At 46.4% G+C, this 21,101-nt stretch overlaps 2 protein-coding genes across 2 annotated transcripts; both read left to right on the forward strand.

Moving 5' to 3' along the window:
- The first annotated feature begins 5,108 nt into the window (after window positions 1-5,108).
- Window positions 5,109-5,970, forward strand: LOC117587432 (serine protease 3-like). The gene has a single exon (XM_034278108.1). It carries the CDS (start codon window positions 5,118-5,120, stop codon window positions 5,898-5,900), a length of 783 nt encoding a protein of 260 aa, XP_034133999.1. The 5' UTR covers window positions 5,109-5,117; the 3' UTR covers window positions 5,901-5,970.
- Window positions 5,971-11,702: 5,732 nt separating this feature from the next.
- LOC117587149 (probable serine/threonine-protein kinase cdc7) lies at window positions 11,703-19,613 on the forward strand. The gene is made up of 6 exons (XM_034277656.1): window positions 11,703-11,734; window positions 12,887-13,615; window positions 13,780-13,882; window positions 18,413-18,674; window positions 18,733-19,067; window positions 19,128-19,613. Exons 1-6 carry the CDS (start codon window positions 11,703-11,705, stop codon window positions 19,338-19,340), a joined length of 1,674 nt encoding a protein of 557 aa, XP_034133547.1. The 3' UTR covers window positions 19,341-19,613.
- Window positions 19,614-21,101: the final 1,488 nt, after the last annotated feature.

Genomic DNA, 21,101 nt, shown 5'->3' on the forward strand with positions numbered 1-21,101 from the left:
ACTCAGTTTGGCATTCACACGGCTCGTCGCGCTGGCACTTAAGTAATTTCAACTTGCAAACAAACACCACCAGCCCCCCGATCCTCTCTCTCTCTCTCTCTGTCGTGGAGCCATGGCAAATGTCAAAGTAGTTGTTAACATTTCCGTTTTTTCGCACGGCTTTTCTCTGTCTTTCCCGTTTCCTCTTGCGTTTTTCTGCTTTTAGGGCGGTGGCCGGAGCCGAGGCGGGGGCGAAACAAAACGAAAAGTTTGCGTTCAACCAAATTGTAAGCCACAAGGAATGCAGTCAAGTAAAGCTGCAAGCAAAAAAAGTTTCCTTCCCTCTTAAATTACAGACTTAATTATAAAACATGAATGCTGGCAGTGAGGAGAGAAGAGCAGAGACCCAGAGTCAGAGTCAGAGGCAGAGCTTCGTCGGCAGGAGCAGCATCCTCCGAGTAGTTGGCATTGCAGTTGCAAGTAATTTACATAAATAACTCGACGGGAGTATTAACATGAAGGTTACAAATCGTTATGCTCACCCTACCATCCTCCAAGCAGTCCTAAAGTCTCTCCCTCTCTGTGAGCCATAAAATGTTAAATGGCATTTAAACTGTTGACTTTTAGATAAGAACCGGGTCAAACGTGCCTTGACCTGGAAAATGTGTAGCGTGAGGATGTGGCATATTCAATTGAGACGCTGCAGCTGACTGCCTCCTGCATTATAGTCGGGTTCTCGCTTCCTCTCTGGGGAGACTTAGTGTCGCTGCATGTTGACAAGCTTAACAACCGTCAGCTGCAACTTGCAGCAGCAATTCCTCATCACACACACACACATGGCCCCACTCTCTGGTGCAGCATGACTGCCGAGATTCTTGAGGTTTGAGGTTTCCCGGTTGTCTCATGTGCAACTGACATTTTTCAAACATGCTGTGGGATTTCCTCTATGCTCGCAAGGAGCACGGAGCAGTGCCAGTTCCCCATTCCATCGTCAAACATTGACTTTGACTTGTTTTGTGTTAATTTTGCAACGAGCCCACATATACTTCAGACACAGAGGAGCGCACTCCTTCCACAGAAAAGGAAGAAGGAATAGTAGTCCTTGTCGGAGTCCTTCCCGACAATCAACTGATAACTCATCAAGTTCTCATATCCTTTGCGGGAATGTGGCTTGGCATGGGTTGCAGAGTGCTGTCCAGGATGCCAGTGAAGCGTTTTTAATGTGTTTATAAATATGCTGGCCCCAGACACTCCCTCTGCTGACAGACTGCTCCGCCATGCTCCATCTACTCCATTCTCCACTGTAGTTTATAAAATTCTTGTCCCTTTTTGAAGCTCTCTCTCCAAATTGACCCCTTGGAACCCGTTGTTGTTGCTCATGTGTCCTCCGGGCTACCTTGTGTCCCGGACTTCCTGGGAGGCCCCAACCGAATGGGGAGCACTGGGTATCGTTTTTGTTGTTGGGGAAACTTGTGTCGCCTCAACGGTTGAGAGATACACAAGAGACACTGGGGAGCGTTACAAGAGACAGAGAAAGAAGAGGAACTGGGGTGCTACGGGGAGTAGGGGGAAGCGGATGCTCTGATGCGGCGGTTTATCAACAATGCCACGCCTCCTGCGGCTTATGGCTAAATGTGAAAATTAATGCAAGTTCCTGGAGGAGGCGGATCGGAGTCGGTTTGCTGATATTGAAATTAGTCGAGATGCCACAGGAGCAGTCAGTGCCGTCGCCTGTCCCTGTGCCTGTCCCTGTCCGTACTGTCCGTACTGTCCGTCAGAGATAAGGCGTGGCCGGGCATGGCATTTAATGAAAACGTTAACCCGTACAAATTTGCATAAACGGCGGGTGGCCTGAGGGTAGAAGGAAAGCTCAGCATCAGCATCAGTGTCAGTGGCAAATATTTGAACTATGGGCTGGCATAATTGCTATTTGATTGCCGAAAGTGAAAGGTGAAGTTGTGTTCCGGGGGATGGACTGGGGAAAATAAATCACTTGAGGGGTTGCTTACGAAATACGAGTGGGAGTGGAAGTACAACTAAACCCTGAATTAATTTGAATGATTAAGTAAGTTGCGGTGAATTGTGAATAGTTCTTACCTCCTCCTCCATCGATATATCCTATCAATGTCACAGAATCACCATCGTCCCCATCATCACAGTCAACAAACTTCTGCCATCCAATCAGCCTAAGATCTTCTCTTCGCCATTGTTATCACCCTCCGAACAAAGAGCTTTCCACCCACAGCACTGCCGCCGTTGCTTATATTTTCAATTTGATGCCTAAGCCTGCTTAGGGCAAAGAGAAAAACTGAAACCATATTAGTATTTTGGCCTGTCATTTTATTGAAGCAACAAAAATGATAATTTCGTCAATAGAATGGAATTTTTGGGTTCGGTTTCGGCTACTGTGGCTCCCCCGAAACATATTCCGTAGCTTGTAAGCCCTGTGGCAACAACAAAAGAGAGAAGAAACCCTCTACGAACCCTGGGAGGACTCACATTGAATGCGTTTGGATTTCAATTTGTGTTTTTTGGTGAGGATTTGCACTTCGTTTTCCGCCTCCCCACCACCCATTACCCACTTTTGTTGGTTAATAATCAAACGCATTCGTTTTTCTGTGTGGTGGTGGTGGTGGTGGTTGTTGATGATGTAAATGTGTGTGGCGCCCGTGGCTTAAACCCCATCTGCCCCCCAGCTGGCCTCGTGCTGGTAGCTGCTTCCTGGCTATTGATACTTTGGGATTGCCCTTCGGTTATTTAACTTTTTCGTAGACATGTGATATCCTACGCCATGTGGGGGCGTCGTTCGTCCATTAGCACCCTGCGTGGCATGGAGCAAACCGCTGCTGCTTGTTTGCCAGTGTTGAGTAATTGGATTAGATTACTTCTCAAATTTTTGTTGCGTTTTTTTCTTTACCTGCCACAGACCCCTGAAGCTGCTGTCAAGCCCGATTGATTGATGGACGGTTGGATCTTGCGGCATTGTCAATATGCTTCTTTTTATCAGCCTCGTCCCCGTCATTCCATCTTCCTAAGTTTATATTAAATTTCCTTTTAATGGCCGCCGCCACGCAAAAGAAAAACAACCTTTCTACCGGATGTGCGAATATGTATCAATAAATCGAAATATATATAAAATGCTGCTGCTCCCTACGTTCCTTTATCGCTTCTTTTCAGCCAAGAGCGAAGGACTGCAGACAGCGAGACTATAATAATTTTCTGCATCATATCTGCAAGGCTATTAAATTCACATAAAATTGCCAGCGGCGGCATGCGGCATGCGGCATGCGAGTAGTATTTTTCCCACGCACACTAGAGTCCCTCTGGGCTGGCAGTGCCACCGAGCCGAGAGCTGCAACCAATGGAAAAATCATAAAAATTTATGATTGCAATAATCTGGCTTTTCCACGAAACTTGTTTGCTGGAGTTTTTTTTTTCTGTGTGATGCGGAAGTGCAATTGGGTTTTGTGAGGAAGCCAACGAGTAATGGCTCAGAGCAACTGACACGACAAAATTATGAAATAAAAATAAAAACGATGAGTGACAGCCAGAGCACCGCTGGCAGCGTTGCGTATACGCAATGGATATTTATTTTAATGACACTCGTTCGGCCTTGTCCGCTTGATTGGCAACCGAAATGCAGATAGGATGGATATTTCTAAGCAAAGTGGTTATGGCAAAATCGATAAACAGGCTCCTGCTCAAGGCCATGGCCAGGGACAAGAGGGAGACAGCAAACCATTACAACTTTGGGGCATAAACCCCAACAAAGACACAACACAAGACTGTGGCTTATCGTGTTTCGTCCGATCTGCGTTGAGTTATCAACGATATGCTTAATTTAGTTACAACAGAAAGCCCGTTGAACCCTCTCCACCGCCCGAAAAGGGTCCCCTGGCAAGTGTAATAATTTGTTGTTATTATATCCTGGTGGAGGCGAACCCAAAAGACAATGCCGTACGCATTGGCCCAGTTCCAAGGGCGGCCAGGAGTAGGTTCCCTTCCCTGCATGTGGCATTCATCTATGTGTGTGTGTGTGTGTGTGCTGGGGAGAGGCAACATAATGAGCGCATTACACGCCATGTGGCACTTGGGCCTATCTGCCATCCGATGTGCTCAACACTTGGCGGTTTGCCTGCGTTGAACGCATAAATTTCAAGGACATAAGACTGCCTCAGAGACTGAATGGATGGTAGGGTAAAGTAGGAGGCAGGGCTTTGGTGTGGGAAATTCGAAAAACATGGCCAAAGAACATGCGAAGCGCGAAAAATAAATTGACAGCCAGAAGGTATGCAACGCTTTTTGCGCAGTCTATGACCTACATGGGCAAGGCAGAGTGCGTGGGGCTGGGGCTGGGGCTGCGTGTGTCAGCAAGGCCATGCCACGTAGCCACCAAAAGATACATATGGATGTGCCACATTTTCCACTAATTATTTATGGAGTTTGTCAGCGAAACATTTTTCCGTAGATTTTCGTTCAATTTTCGGCTGCTTCTGTTCGAGCTGCGGTTTAAATAGGATTTTATTTTTAATACGAAAATTCAGCAGTTTATCTTCCGTTTATAATTATTCAGAAATTAAATTCAACTCGTATTCAATTAATGCCACGCCCATTATGCAGATCTCTGTGCAGTATTCCATTTGCTTAATAATGATAATGGTGATAATTTATTAAAAAAGACCGCTTGCCTCTGTATCTGACCCAGCCTGGACGGGACGTAGACGGAGGGGACGGGGAATGCACACCGGTAATGTCATTAATTGCGAACGCATTCATTTTTGATGCATTCGGCTGCGAAAATCAATTAAACGTAACACAAACGGCAGCACAATGCACACACGAATGGAACTGCCTGTGCAGCGAAGCATTTAAAATAAATATTTGTATTGAAGATAACTCACCATTTGGCAACTCGGATAAGCGCAAGCATCACTCTTTTCATTCCTTACAATCGCAGAGTTTCTGAAACCAAAAAAAGCCATAAATTAGAAACGGGAAGCAATCCATTCATCACGTACACGTGTCTTGTCATTGAAACTATGCGGAATGTGGAATTTTAATAGATTTAGATAAGAAAAAAACAGTATATAAGGAGAGTGAACTCAAAGCAAATATTAAGTCAAGTTTTAACAAACAAAATGGTAATCTTGTGGTGCCTTTTGGTGGCTCAACTCTTTATTGTTGGAGAGTCAAACCAACTTCTGCGAATCGTCAATGGAGAACAGGCCAAGCAGGAACAATTTCCATATCTGGTTGGACTTAATATCGCATCCAAAATTCCCTTTCAGGACAGTTGGTGCGGTGGCAGCATTATATCCGATGAATGGATACTCACGGCTGCTCATTGCATTAAATTGCTGCAAGGAAAGATAACCGTTTCCTATGGCTCTGAAAACAAGAATAATGCTAAACTTCTAACAGTGGAGGAAAAATACATTTATCGGCACCCGAAGTTCCGTAAAATTTTTCATAACAACTTCCGTCACGATATAGCCCTGATTCACACTCCTAAAATGAAATTCAATGACAAAATTCAAAGCATTCCACTGCCATCACCCTTGAATGGCAAACGATGGACTAAGCCCGGCACGTCAGTCATTGCCGCTGGATGGGGCTCAGCCGTTTTAAACGGAAATGTAGTCGATCGTTTGAATTGGGTCAAACTGGAGATCTTGGATGTATCGAAATGTGAAAGAGAATACGGGAATGTGGAAGGCAAATTGTGTGTAAGCACTGACAAGAAAAAGTCCGTCTGCAGCGGAGATTCTGGGGGACCGCTGGTGCCCGAAGATGAGAACAAACTGATCGGAATCACCTCATTTGTGTCTTCAACGGGATGTGATTCTGGCAAGCCAGTCGCTTTTACGAATGTTATCGACTACCTGGACTGGATTGAGTCTGTCTCTGGTGTAAAACCGTAGAAGTTTTGCTGGATATCGTGCCCTGTCATGGCACGATTCCATCACTAAATAAATATAATGTGCATTCCAATCCCGATTTCATTATGGCCTACACAACCCTCGTGCGAGAAAGAAATGGTGAACGGTTATATGAAAATTGCTGCCCTGTGACGTGTGCGCAATTTCCGCTGCCAAAAGGGGGAATAGAGACGAGTGAATTGGCCGACGGGGCAAGTGCCGGCAGGCAGCAACTATACCGGGTTCGGGGTCATTCATCCTGCAAAGTGGCGACACACCAAAGCCGTAGCCAGCGCCCGGCAGGCAGCGGCAGTGGCATAGCCAAAGCGCCGGCTCCCAAATGCCCTAATGGGCCAAAGGGGCAAAGAAACCAGAGAGCAGGCAGAAAGGAGAAGAAAGGACTGGCCCAGGCATGCCACTGGCCACTGGCAATATGCAAAATTCGTAATTTGCTCTGGCAGACAGGACACCCTCCAATCGCCTGCTGCCCCCCGCACCCAGTCCGGCTGGGACTCTCCCCTCGGGCCAGTTGTCGCCTTCACTTTGCCCTGCAACGTTCGACTATTTTTATGACCAAATGGCGTTTTATTGCCATCGACTTTTGTCGCTGCCTGGTCCATATATCGCATCCATACAGAGTCCCCAAAGTTTGCCAGCCTCGAATATGGGACAGGATTCTGCTCTGTTGCCCGTTCCTTGTGCTCATCACCGGACTAGTGCCAAACACAGTTGACATTCTTCCCTTATTGGTGTTCATTCGGCATCCCCCTATCGATTTTCTGTTGTTTGGGGCTAACCAAATCGCCGCCTTAAGCTGCCCAAAAAACCATTCCTTTACTCCAATCCCCTCACTCATCCATTTATCTGCGGGGGTGGCTCCACTGCCTTCGATTGCTTCGATCCAGCTGGGGGTGTGAGGCTTTGGCAAAACGTTTCAATTGATTTGAACATTTATTGCTTCTGGGTTCACGTCATGGGACACTGCCCAGACATTCAACGGAAAGGTAGTCGAATTATTTCGTTGTTGCTGCCACCGCCGCCGCTCTGCTGCATGGGAAATAGTTTTTTTCTTTCCTACTCCTCTGGCTGCTGCTGTTGCTTTTAAATTCCAGGCAAGGTACAGAAATCAATGGGAATTTTCTTTTCTTTATTGGCATCTTGGCAGGATCTGGTTCAGGCTTTGAATACCGTGTAGTCTAGAGCGCAAGGCAATGATGTTTATGGGAGCAGTCTGGAGACTTCAAAGTCTTCAGAGAGCAAGAGGATAAAGGCAATTGGGTGTAGACCATGACTGAAATGAAGTTCTTAAAGTTATCTATAAGCTCCTAGGTATAAAATATTCGATTGATATACAATTTGACACATTTTCCTCTACTCTGTTTCTTTGGTTTTCCACATTTTCCATTTCTGTGTCAGGCCAATTGCATAAGAATTTCCAAATCAATTCACTTTGCTTTGCATATTTGCCTTTCTTTAGTTCAATTTTTGCCTTTTTCCAGCATAAATTAAACGTTTAAATATTTAGTTTTCCGAATCGGATATTTCGTTCGTTCCACTAAAAATAGCAGAAGAATTTCGCTGAGCAGAAATATAATCATTGTTCTGTTTATTGCTGCCAAGCATTCGCCATTCATGGCTTTAATTGCAGCCGAAGAGCATTTGGTAAACTAATTAAAATTCTTTTTGTTTTCGCCCTGTCCCTCCGTCGCTTTGCATATTCAAATCATTAAAGAAAAATATGCACAGCAACAAAAGCAGCATTTTTTTGTAATTTGGCTCAACTCAACACCTTTTCAACGAGGGGATGGTTGCTGCTGTTGCTATTGCTGTTTGCCTTCCATGAGAGGGGGCAACGTGTTGGCATTTGGAGTCTCGCTTCTCCTTTTTTTGTAGCTCTGTGCCCCGCAGCAAAAAACACAAAATAAAAAAACAAGAAAAACAATTTCAAAATTCACATAATGAACTCAAAGCCGTGCGAGAGGGTGAGAATCAGGGACGAACCGTCGACCGACAGCCATCCTTAAAGCCTGGCCAAAATGGCATGCCAGTTGGCAGTAAGCGAGAAATAATTATTTGCCGTGCTAAGCGAACATTTTTCACTCGAAATGCGTGGTGGGGCGGGGTGCGGAGTTTGCTGCGGCTCTGGCTGCGGCTGTGTTGGCCAGGAAAAGGCGTAACAGCCACAGCAAAACACAAATATGTTAAACAACTGCCTGATACGGGCAAACAAGCTAAAAAAATGAAAGCAAAACAAAAAAACCTGGCAAGTAAAAGTGTTTTTTCACCGCCCAACTACCACAGAATGGGAGGGAAGGGAGGAGTTTAGGCGCCTCTCCCCCAACCCACGCTCCTGCTCTCGCGAGTAATGTTGTCATTTTGGGGCCACTTTGTGATTTACCTGTGTGCCTGCGTGTTGTTCTCATTTTGCATGGAAATTTGTTGTCTAATTTATGTGATCCTAACGCTCTTTCACACCCAGCACAACTCTCTCTCCCTGTTAGTGTCCCTGTAATTTATGAAATTGCCATCAGTCCATGCTCTCACGTTCTCCTCCTCTCCCTCTCCCACTCTCGTCTCTCGTCTCTGACATTATGAATGTTTTTCAATTTTATTTATGACGTAAATTGTTAATAAATGCAGCAGGCCTCAGAACGTGACTCTCCTCGACATCTTATCGTTTACTGTCGAATGATTAATGTCTGGCATAAACGAATTGCATTTTAAATAAATTATTACGTATACGCAGCGCGTGGCAGGAGCGGAGCAGGCGGATGAGTGCTAATGAAGCTGCTGGCTATTTGGCAAACAACAAAAAATAAAAGAGAGAAAATGAATCCCTGCTTGAAGGAGCCGCAGCTGACGAAAGGGGCAGGCGTATGTGTGCTCGGGGAAAACTTAGTTGGCAGGAAAACTCTTTCTCGCTAGCAGCAAGAGCAGCAGCGGCAGCAGCAGCGGCAACGGCAGCTTGATTAAAATTTCATTAACAAAGAGCGTGAAAAACTTGCGGCATACTTTAAGGCCGTGTGGCCTGTGTGTGAGTGTGTGTGAGAGAAATCTGCGGTGCCACACAGCAACACACAGCCACACTCACACACCGAGGCCACATGCATGTGTTGGCCATGTTGGCGGCACATAAAACGCTTTGCTTGTTTCGAGGCTTCTTTTTTTCTCTCCGACTTTTTTCGCCTGAACGCTTCGTTTGTTTGCCAACTGGCGATGGAGTCTCCGACTCTGATGCGGCTCCAGGCTCCTTCCTCCTCAAGAGGCCCTACCCCTTAAAGCTTGTGTGTGCGGGAGTGCCTGTTAAATTGCTTGTTTATGTTTTCCCCGCGTTTCCTGTCAGCCCCGCAGCCTCCCGTCCACCATGCCACATGCGGCAATCACTTGAAAATTCTCATATGATTTTGATTTCTTTTAATTTGGAGAACATCTTTCCAGTCTCCTGGCTCTTGTTTACTTATTTCTTCTGTGCAAATATTTTCGTTAAGGCTTCTTGATTTTTGTTATCTGGAATTGTTATTCTTTTGCTGCTCACTTGAGCAAATTGAGAATTTGTAAATATTTAATGAGTCAGCAGCAACAACATCCTGTTGCAGCCTCCACAAAACGGGTAATTATGGCCAGTGGATAAAGTGGAGAATCTTATGCGGAGTCCATGCCCCGTACACCTGACAGCTGCAGCTACCTGGCTCTCGCTGGCAAACAATCGCCTTAACTGCATGCCATAATTATAATGCCAGCATCAGCGTTAATGCTCTCCTGCTGCCCCTGCACTGAGCGAAAATTCTCTCCGCATCTACTCGTATTTTTTGCTGCATAATTTCTCGCAGATTTTGGCTCGCTCTGACATCCTCTTAGCCGCGCTAATCCTTTGCCGGGCCAAACCTCACACCCCGAAGGCATGTCAAGCATTTAATTACTGGCCATCAGCACGGCTTAAAACCGACTGACCCACTCCTCCCGGCAGCCCTTCTCAGCGGGGAGGGGAATCCGCTTCGTTAAAATAATATTAAGCCAGCGCAAAAGGATCAAGAATTCATCAGCAAAGGAGCTTGTCCTTTTTGCTTTTTGCTTTTTGCCTTTTTCATATTTCTTGTTTTGCGCTTTCCCTTTTTGAAGACATTTTACGCAGAATATTTTCAGATATTTTTTTGACATTTTAATGAAAATATTTTGCGCAGGCACGCAGCAATTTTTTGGAGGTGGGAATGGGTGGGGCAAGGGGTAAGCAAAAAAAAAAGGGGTGCGAAATAATGACAAAAAGCAACAGCAAATTCAGAGGGGGGCTGCAAAAAGGGATTCTAGATTTGTTTAACCAGGAGGATTAGTGCTGTCTGTTTAGTCTGGGCCTCGATTGCTCTCTGTCCTCTTTCTCTTCCTCTTTAGTGCTGCGAATTGTCGAGAGAGTCGTTAAATTGTTTTCATTATCCTTGTAAGCCCCGCCAGCGAACCGTACCGAAGGACAGGGCCACCCGAGATAATAGCACACACTCTATCGCTCTTGCTCTTGCTCGCTCTCTGCCTCTCTCATTCTGGCAATTAAAACCGCAATGCAAATGAGCTGTGCTTAATGCGTACAGCACTGTGTGTGTGTGTGTGTGTGTGTGTGTGTGTATCGTACAGTGCCTTCGAATAGTTTGCGGTCTGCTGTGGAAAAATTTAATTGCACTGCTGGGAGCCGGGGAGCCAGAGCTGCCCTTAATTTCTTTTCGTTGTTCTCGTTTTGAAAAACGCTTAGGCCACGCAACCCACATGCAAAATAACGAATACAACAAAATTTTGAATTGGATTTGTTGTTTTGCTGTTGTTAAGGGAATTTTAGAGGGGGGTTCCACCCCATTCCTATGATTTATCCATTTAGAGAGGGTTCTTCATGGGGTTTCCCCCATTCAGAGCGCTCATTTCTCCATTCAGTTGAGCAAACAATCGACACACGATGCAGTCTGTACCCACCCAGTACCTTTCTCTCTCCTGTCGTCGTTGTCGTGTTTCCGTTTCATTTGTAATTAATTAAATTACTTCCGCTTAAACTGCGCTGCAGACACAGGAACCAGGAACCCCAAGCCAGAGCCAGCAGAGCTAGAGCTAAAGCTCGAGCCAGGAACAGGTCCCAGCCCGTCGACTTCTCAATTACGTTTCAGTCATCCCACCCAGCCTTGTTTATCCTTCCCAGTCTTAGCTCTGTCTGCCACTCCCGCTCGCCTCCTTAGACTCTGCGAAGTAATTAAGAAGACATTTCACCCGGGCATCCTTTAATCTGTGCGTTTTATTTGCGGCATGGCATCGTCTTCTTGTTTACTTCATTGCGTCTAGTCCAGCACCCACTAGTCCACCGCTGGCGATGGCCTCTCGTTTAGTTTCGTGCTAGCTTTGGTCGCTCCTTGCGGACACGATGCCATCTCTAGTTTTTCATGGTGCAATCTTGATGATTTGCTTTGGTTTTGTTTAGTGTCTGTGGCTTGGCGCCTTGTTCCGGCTTCAGCGCTGTCTACCCCCCCTTGGAGCTGCCTGGAGCTGACTCTCTCTCTCTCTCTCTTTAATCTGTTGCCAGTGGACTGAACTGGTTGTTATTTCGTGCCCAGCGTTCGCTTGATTAGTCACCTAATGAGGTGTTGACTATGAACGTCTAATGATTGCTATGGAATAGCAGCCCCCCCACAAACACACACACACATGTACATCCCCTACGCAACACACACACTTGAGCAATGCTTTGGCTTGATTTTAATTAAATCGAACTCTTCTCTTTGCAGCATCCTCACATCTTCTTTCATCTGTAAACGTGGCCCACTGAAGGAAGGCTCAATGAAAAGTTTGGTTGCTCCCCCCGAACCAATGTGAGTGCACCCAAAAAAACGCTTCACAAATATCAGTCTAAAAATTATAAAAACTAGCCACGAATTTGCATTGAAATTTTCCCTTTCGTTCTATCAAAAAACAAGCGAAAAAAATTGTAAAAACAAAAAGAGCTCTCGCTTTCCGCTGAAACTTTCAGTGCAAAAATTGTTGGTTTGAAATTAAATTTTAAAATTGCAAAAAGCAAACGAAAACGAAACCGAAAACATGTTCTACAAAATCGACCATATTTTTTCACTCTTTATTTACATGAAATTTGACCCGAAACGAAACGAAATTGGCAAAAAACAACACAAAAAACTCCAACAATTTCCCCGACTTCAATCTTATGCGAAAATGAAAATTGGCAACTAATTGGCGAAAATTCTGCTTTCAACTGTGTGGAAAATTGGGGAAAATTGTTGGGGCTTCTGGAATCAATAATCGCATAAAATGGAAAATGCAAAAATGAATAAAACAATAATCTGGTTATTCTGTATTCCCAATCACAACAACAATAAAACTCTACAACAACAACAACAACTCCAACAACATCATCATTTCCATCATCATGCGAAAATCCCTGCGAAAATCCTGCTATTTATGCGCTTTATGCGGGTCTGACGTCATGGCTGGGTTGCTCATCTCTCCCCACCGCTCTAACTACCAACCCACACAACACCCTGTGCCCACTCTCCCTCTTCTTGTCTCTCTCCCTTTCTCTCACTCACTTTCTATTCCTATTTATGTGCATTTTTGCGGCTTCTCCCCCAAAAATTGGTCTCGTCTTTTATGCGTTTTCATTTGCGTTTTCGCTTTCAATCGCTGCCTCGTGCCCAACCACCCACTGCATGCCTCCCACCCCGCTCTGCTATCTGCCCATTTTCATTTTGATTTTTTGCTTCGTTTATGCTTCACGCTTTTGCATTCTTGTTTTGCTTTCCCTCTCCGCGTGTCCTTCGTTGCCAATTTCCGCTTGAATTAATTCTGTGTTTAAATCTGCGACTCCTCGTCGCTGTCCTTCGTCCTGCGCCGCCTGCAGTTTGCGGGATTGAAGCCGGCAAAGAACCCCTGCGGCTGGAGCACAGCCTCACCAGAGTGCCCCAACTCCCCTCTACCACCCACCGACCCCACTCTAGGCAAATTTAATAAAGGCCGCCCCGAAGCCGAGTCGTTGAAAGAGCTTCGTCTGGTGGTGAGTGGTGCCGATGTCCTGTATTTTTGGGGGCGACACGCAGTGCGACAAAAGCCGCCCGCAGCGTTTTTATACGCGCACATAATTCAGAGTGGGAAAACACTGCCCTGGCCCTGCCAAAAGTTAATGCCCAAAAGCAAAGGGAAGCCGCCGCAATGATAACCAACAATAATTTGGATTATGAGCAGACCAGCAGCAGCAGCAGTGGCAGCAGCAGCGGCAGGACAAGCAACGGGGGAGCATCGACAGCCACCAGAACAGCAGCATCACTCGTAGCATCAGTCGTGGCAGCAGCAACAACCACAATGACAACAGGCAACAATCGGAATGGCAGCACCAGCAGCAGCAGCAACTCCTCCCCCACGGCCGACAATTCCAACTCAAATTCAAATTCAAATTCGAATTCCAACTCCAATTCAAACTCTTATTTCAATCGGTTCGACAATCGCATTGCCGCCAATCTGGCTGCTGTGCTGACGGGTGCTGGGGCCCGCTTTAGGTCCTCCTCCTGCAGCAATCGCCAGCAGCAGCATCAGCAGCAGGCGACCAACAGCAACACTCCACGCTCCCCGATGCATGTCTCGACCATTAGCAGAGGTAAGCACGGTCTCGGACTGGGCGCTCCCTCATCGCCAGTCACTCTGGGACGTCGCCGGCCACTGCAACTCTTCACGCACGCCAATCTCAAGTGAGTAGCCCTCGAAACGCGCTTCGTGTAGTAGTTTTCCCCAAAAGCTTTAATCGCCATTCATCAGACAAACACACACACACACACAGACCAATACACTATCCCTTTGTAGCTCTAAGCATTCCTCCTGATATATGGTTCCCAACAAATCTATAATCCCACAGCTGCAATGACAACGAGAAGGTGGCCCAAACGCCCAGCTCCGATGAGGACAACTCACCCACAGAGCTGAACAATTGCAAGCGGCTGACGGACAAGCCTCCACTGGTAAGTGGGTTGAATATTTTGTAGGTTTAGGATTTGCTTAGCAAAATGTATTACAAATATTTCCCCTCCCATTATCCCATTGAGGAGATCAAACATACTCGCATTTGATGGCTTTGGCATTGGCTTTCGGCTTTCGGCTTTGGCGTTGACTTTGATAAGGGTGCAATCACTCCCAAACGTTTATTGGTTTTTTGTGTGCCACTCCTTCGAAGTCTTTTTGGGGCCACGAATATTTTCCAACGTTTCTTTTTTTCACAGCGCTTTGTTATGAATTATTGCATGGAGGAGGAAAAAAGTATTTCTTAGACGAAGAACTTTAGACAAGTTTCGGCTACGCGCTAAGAGCTGGGCGAAAACCCTTGGGGTACTTCTTACAGACCATTTGCTGAATTGCTTGTGGATTTTTCTACGGTTACTGCTCTTCTTTCTGTGTGTGTCATAACACGTAGATGTCGAAGAGGCGTCCCACATCCCGAAATGTTTATCAAATGTTTCGGGCCCGGCCTGTTCTTTGTCACGTGAAGGGCGTGAGCCAAAAGTTTACCAATGCAAAACTTTAGCCTTTAGCCCAACGTTGACGATGACTTCGACTCGTGTGGCACGTTGTTTTCATAAATTCAACGCCTTAAATATTCATACACGTATATGTCTGAGTGTGTGTGAGTGTATATGTAGGTGCTCGAAGAGAGTCTCGGCAGCTGTGCTCAGTCGGGCATAGTCTATGCGATAAGTACGTGAGAGTTTATTCATGCTCGACTCCTGCACTCGACTCGACTCGGCTCGGCTTCCCGTACTCGTACTCGTATGTTGTGGCACGCTGCGTATACGTTATGTGTTTGTCTTATTTATGGCAGCAATGCGACTCGACTCGATTGCGCATTATGGTGATTACGTCTGTAAACTAATGGCCGCAACCTAAATGCCTACAGACACAGAAACAGAGAGGAAGAGCAAACTGCAGGGACCCGTAACGCTGGGTCGAATCAAATCAAATCAAGTCAAGGCCAAGTCAAACAACCAAAGACCAGAAAGCAGCAACCAGAAACCGAAACGAGAACACAACACTCTCAGAAATTGAAATCGTATATCGGGGAGCATCCGGGAGCATCGTGGGGCAACCATATTGAAAGCGAAAAGCAATCAGTTGCCTCTAATGGCAAACCATAAATATTGTCAATAGGAATGCCATGCAAAATGCTTGCCAAGGACACTGCTGCTGCTGCTGCTGCTGCTGCTGCTACCCGTTTTCCAGCCTGACATTTCCCATATGTCGAAAACCGAAACAAAAGACGAGAAAAAAGGGTTGCAGGCTTTCGCTTTTGGTTTCGAGTATTTTTCATATTCTTGGCGTGTATCGCCCCTTGTTTTGTCAATAAATCAATTTTGGCTATAAACATTTTTTTTGCCGACAACAGCAAATAACACGCATACGCGGCACATGGCGGGCAGGAGCAGGCACGAACCAGGAGGCATATCCTTTTGTTTTGCATAGTTTTTTTGCTGTTGTTGTTGTTTGCCACTCTGGGGTTTCCATTTTTTTGCCATCGTTGTGTGGTTCAACCAACATACTGCCTGTCGCGCCCGCCCGCCCTGCCTGCTGCCTGCTGCCTGTCAATAACATCATTCTGTTGCAGGGTGCGGCCCGATAAGCAAATTAATTTTTGCTTCCCCTTGCGGGAGGGGGGACTGCTCTGTGAGGGGCTGTGGGGGGGCTCGTTATATAGAGGGGCGTGATGCTTCCCTAATTGTGCCCAACAGGCAACTTGCCTTCCTTGTCCTTGTCGTCGTGGCAGTCGTCTGCTGCTGCTACCAGTGCTCCTGCTGCTGCTGCTTGGCTGGCTGATTCAATTTCAGATAAGCAAAATAAAGCAGCAGCCAACTGCTGCACATGCGACCAGAGACTGGAAAAGTGACTGCCACCAACAGGGGACTGGGAGGGGAGTGACACCCAGTCATGAGTCAAAGACAAATGCGTTGCCACATTATGCAGTTTGCTCTGTCGTTGCTTGCCGAGTCTGAGTCACCCGCATATCCTTGCCCCAGCTGCAGTCTACTGCAGCACTCTTCCGCTCTGTCCTCCCTCTCTCTCTCTCTCTCTCTCCGTGTCCCTACTCCAACTCTGGCCGGAAATGACGCGCTGTCTGTCATGGCTGACTCCACTTCCTCTTCCACTGATTCCTCCAACTTCCGCCTGGCGTTGATGCATCGATGCTGTTGACTCGACGCCGCTAAATGTTTGTTTAGCAACTGCAAGTGCAACTCCGCTCCGACATTGAGCGACAGCCATCAGCATGCCACATGTGGCATGGCCTGGCCTGGCCTGGTTTGGGTCGGAGTCCATGTCGCTTCTGATCCTGACTCTCGCTCGTCACGCCTACGCCCATGTATCATGTGTGAGTGTTTTCCTGCACGGAATATTTGTGTATTTCCAGCTCAAAAGCCATAAATAATATTTTGTGGGACACGCCCACACACACACAAAACGCCCACAAACCAGTTGGTGGATTTGATTTAAAACTGGCCACCCTTTTGCCTTCCCTCCGCACCCCGACAGAGCCCGACAGCTGAGGGATCCCTTTGGCTCCTTAGCCTTTTGCCAGGCTCCAGCGCCCAGCGCCCTGCTCCAGCTGCAGAGTTTATTAAATTTGCATAAATGTGGAGCATTTTGCGGCAAGTGTTGGCTGCTGTTGTTCTGTTTTTTTGTTTGGGTGCTGCTGTGAGTGGGTGCACGTGCCGCCTGCTTTCTGGGAGGAGCACAACATCTGCCACTAATGTCCAGCTCGGTGGCAGTTCATTAAGGCAACAGGCCGTACAAGGCAATTAGTGTACATCTTGGGGAAGCCCCAAGAGCAGACCCCACTCCTCCAAAACCCAATCCCAAAATGAGCAAAAGCCGCACAGCAAATAGCAAACAAAAAAGGAGAGACGCGACTTACCCTCCAAAAGAAAACACCTGGTGGAAGAACGATTCATTTCATCATCAGGCAAGCAGGTGGGGTAAATCCAAAAGAAATGAACTCCACACCCACACCGGGAATCCCCCACACACACAGGCATACAAGGCCGCAAATCAGTGTGCAATGCGCCGTGAAATATGCAAACAATGGCGAAGGCTTTCGCTCGTAAGCAGCAACCGCTCTCCCGCTCTCTCTCTTTCTATCTAAATTATGCAGCAATGGGCAAACAATTGCTGTCAGACTCCAAGCAGGTACTACAGTACTGGAGGAAGTAGAATAAAGCCGCTGCCACAGCCACCAACTCATTGTCAATGTCGCCTTAAATTATGCCACACAAAACGACCCAAAGAGAGGTAGGTAGGGAGAGTGCTGGCATCTAGACTGTAGTCTAGTTTCGGGGCAGACACAAGAGCATTGTAGCAGAAGAGCCAGGCAGACTTTTTTCAAAGCCACTGACCCCGAAAACGGTGGCGAAGCACACGAAGGAGGCACACGGAGGATCTCGGAAACATGCGGCGCACAAGTGCATCTGAATTATCGCCGGAGACTTTTACCCTTCCACTACACTACAGTAGGGCTACACATTTGTCATGCATTTTGGGCAAAGTTAAGAGTATTTCCTACTGCTAGCTGTTACAGAGCATTCCTTAGTCGGCTACGCTCTTCCCCCACTGTGCAAAAGAGCAACCAGCATTCAACACTTGCTCTACATAGTTCTCTATTCCATTCTTGTTTCATTTTCCTGCTCTCTTTTTTTTTTGGCTCATGCTACTGCTGATTTCTGGTCCTCGGTAGTCGCTGTCCTGCGGCACAATTCCGCCAAGCATGCCACAGCGGCCGCATCGCCAACGCCTCGACTCGACTCGCCATTTGCAATGCAACATTTTAGACGGCTGCAATGTGAGAGACACACCACACAATGGGTGGAACAGAGAGGGCGAGAGAGAGTCTCGAGTCTGCCACGAATTTATGCGCCTTTCCCTTGTGCACTTTGCACTCTTTCTTCGTTTCCTGCCACTAGCCCACCCACTCCATCGTTCAGCTGCTACTCTGCCACTTTTTTCGCTGCCTTTGTTGCCATCCCAGGCCAGGCCCAGCCCAGTAATGCCTAGTCCAAGCATCCGTTTCCTGTTTAAGTGCCACCAGCCGAAAGCCGAAAAAAATAGAGAGAAAAGCGAAGAGAAAAACTTTCGACTGCCTTTCCTCTGCTGCCTTTCGGTGGCGCATTTTGCCAGCATTTTGTCTCGTTGCGGTTCTTGGTAATAAATTCTTTCCCTTTTTTTTGCCTCCCGTCCGCCCACGTCTGTGGCTGCGGGGCCCACGCCTACGCTGCAGCCCCGCCCCTGACTGCATCCTTCTCCTGGCCCTGGCCCTGGCCCTGGCCTGATCCTTGTCGGCTTACAAGGTGTTTAAATTGTAGTTAATTTTGTTGCCACTTGAACGCCTTTGCCTTTGCCATTGCCTTTACCTTAGCCATCGCCATCTACATCTTCATCGTCTTTGATCTTCCTACTTTTCGGGGGATTGCTTAAAGCTTCAAGTCAACTCTTCGATTGTCGATTTCTGTCCACAGGTCAAACGCTTAACCATGGGTCTGCTGCGTCACAACGAGGAGTCACGCCCACTGGTGGGCAACATGACGCCCTTGAGGGCTCCTCTGGACAGCCAGCCGGTCTACTCGAATGGCTACATCAACGAGGACTCGTACATCGACAGCAAGTTCGGTGACTCATGCCGGCAGTCCCTCACAGCCATCCCCATGCTGGACAATGTAAACCTGAATGACAACAACGAGTTCAACCTGAAGAAACGATATCTGCGAGAGACGAGCAGCGGTAAGAACTACACATCGACACATTGGGTGTTGCCTGCATCATTTACTCTCTTCTGCAGCCAACTCCAGTCCAAAGATCTTTGCGAATCGCCTGCGAATGAATCAGGGCGGAGCCAGTGCCCAGCGGAGCAGCAGCCTGGCCAACACACACAGCAATGTGGGCGCCGACGAGGAGGAGGAGCTGGACCTCAAGGACGCCTGCTGGTATCAGGCGGGCATTTCCCGCGACATTGCCGTGGAGGTGCTGCAGAGCAAGAGTCCGGGCGCCTTTCTGGTGCGCAAGAGCAGCTCCAAGCCGGGCTGCTACGCCCTGACACTGCGTGTGCCATCGCCACCAGGCCCAAAGATAGCAAACTATATCATTCTAAGATCCCCCAGGGGCTACAAAATTAAGGTAATAGGAACTAGTTGGAATCTCTCGTGGAGTTTACTCATTAAACCTTCATTCCCTTAGGGTTTTCGCAAGGAATTCTCCAGCCTTAAGGCATTGATCACACATCATTCGGTGATGCCGGAGCTGCTGCCCGTGCCGCTGGCCATGCCGCGACCCACAAATATCTCCTCATCGCGGCGGAATCTCGACGACTTTGATACCTACGACTCGCTGCAAATGCTGCTCAAGTATCTGCGCGCCAAGAACGCCGAGACGGAGCAGCAGCAGCAGTAGCTAATGGCGGACATTGAACATCTGGTAGCACAAAATTACATTTAAGTTCTAAATTATGCGCAAGCAAAAGAATTTTGCTGGCATTCGATACCATGAATATGTGATACTCTCTACGAAAGAAAAGAAGGAAAGATAACCACAAACAAACACACAGAAACTGCAAATGAAACGCCTAGCTGATAAATGGTGAAAGTATTTCTAGTTTAGTTTAGTTACTTGATTTAAGTTTGATTGCGTTTTGAAATGTGTGAAAGAAAACTAACTAAAGCAAAGGGAAAGAAAATTATCTATAAATTGTATTGTAGATTTGTTGGCATTCCAAGAATTCACAGAATTCCATGAACTTCATTCATTGAAAGGAATAATATTTGCAATTAAAGGCATGGCATATTTTCTTCTCAAACTTACCCATAGTTTTGCTCCACTTCCATTCAGGATTTTCCAACTGCAAAAAAATTAAAAATATATTAAGAACAAATGAGAAAAAGAAAAAACGAAAAATCTATGTTAAATGTTGTTGCTGCTTTCAATTGTTAAGCGTAAATAAAAATATATATCTAATTAAAATGCATATTTTAAATATAAGCAAAATGCTAAATTGAAATTGGAAATTGGCAAACCCTAGGCGAAGCGATGTGAAACGAAATGTATGTAAATGGATCCCGAAAATATATGTAAATAATTCACTACCGTAACATAATTGAGTAAATAAAGTTGTTTAATTTATAATAAAAAAAAAAACAAAAAGAACCTGGAAAACAGAAGGAGAAACAGCGGGAAATAACAATCAATTTCTCGTCTCCTGCCTCATTATGCAAATTGGTCGCTAGGGCAGCTGTGTGTGGATATACATTTTCACACGTTAATTATTATTATTATACGGCGACACAGTTCTCCATATTTATGGCCATGGAAATTCCATAACATTAAAGTTCGCTCTTCAATGCCATTCCGATAGGAGCCCCCGCGAGCGTTTGTTCTATGGTCTAATCACCGTCATTATACGATTTTAATTTGCTAAACTTTTAATCGAAGAAAGCAAAGAAAATCAAGAGCGGAAGGAGCCGCAGGACTGGAAGGAGCGGGCCAGGAAGGATGGAGACAAATCGAAAGTCTGTCCAGCAGCGTAATCCCTTTTTTTATTTTTAATTGCAGCCATTCCCAAACACACATTTTTTTCCTCCTTTTCTTTGCTTCTTGTGTGTGTGTGTGTGGCGAAATCTTTTTCAATGGAAAACTTTCTGGCTAGCGGCTATTTTCCGACCCCCTTTCCTTTTCCTTCTCTACTTTTGTTCAGTGTCAAAGTGTTGTCTACTTTTCTGCTTGGCTCCCCATCTGGGGTTTCTTTTTTCTGTGGCATTCAGGTTCGTTGGAAACTTTTGCTTTGTTGCAATTATCGGCATCGCTACACACGAAGGCGTGCGTAAATGAAATAAAAGTAAAGCGAATAAAAAAAGCAAAGCCAATGCCTGCCATTTAAATAATTTGAAAATTGCCAAACGGCAGCAGCACAAAGTATTCATGGGGAAAAAGTCTTGAAAAGTTTTCCCCTGCTTTTTGCACTTTATTTGTCAATTATTGCGGGACAAACAAACGGGCAGGAAACCAGCGGGGGCCGCTCGGGGGATGTCCTGTCATTCAGTTGCGATGTTTTCTGACAATTCTCCCTCTTAAATATTTAATAAGCCAAAGTGGTCGAGTAGCAGCACAACAAACATCGTCAGACGTCGAAAATCAATTACACTCTGCAATGCCTACTTA

Source organism: Drosophila guanche, unplaced genomic scaffold (assembly GCF_900245975.1).
Source record: "Drosophila guanche unplaced genomic scaffold, DGUA_6, whole genome shotgun sequence".
Lineage (NCBI taxonomy): Eukaryota > Metazoa > Arthropoda > Insecta > Diptera > Drosophilidae > Drosophila > Drosophila guanche.

What these genes read in the sequence shown, in the direction of transcription:
- LOC117587432 (XM_034278108.1), top strand. Translation starts at nt 5,118, where the DNA reads ATGGTAATCTTGTGGTGCCTTTTGGTGGCTCAACTCTTTATTGTTGGA.
- LOC117587149 (XM_034277656.1), top strand. Translation starts at nt 11,703, where the DNA reads ATGAAAAGTTTGGTTGCTCCCCCCGAACCAAT. An exon ending in GTTGCTCCCCCCGAACCAAT is followed by an intron (nt 11,735 to 12,886) that starts GTGAGTGCACCC and finishes AATTTAATAAAG; the next exon opens with GCCGCCCCGAAGCCGAGTCG. An exon ending in TCTGCGAGAGACGAGCAGCG is followed by an intron (nt 18,675 to 18,732) that starts GTAAGAACTACA and finishes TCTCTTCTGCAG; the next exon opens with CCAACTCCAGTCCAAAGATC.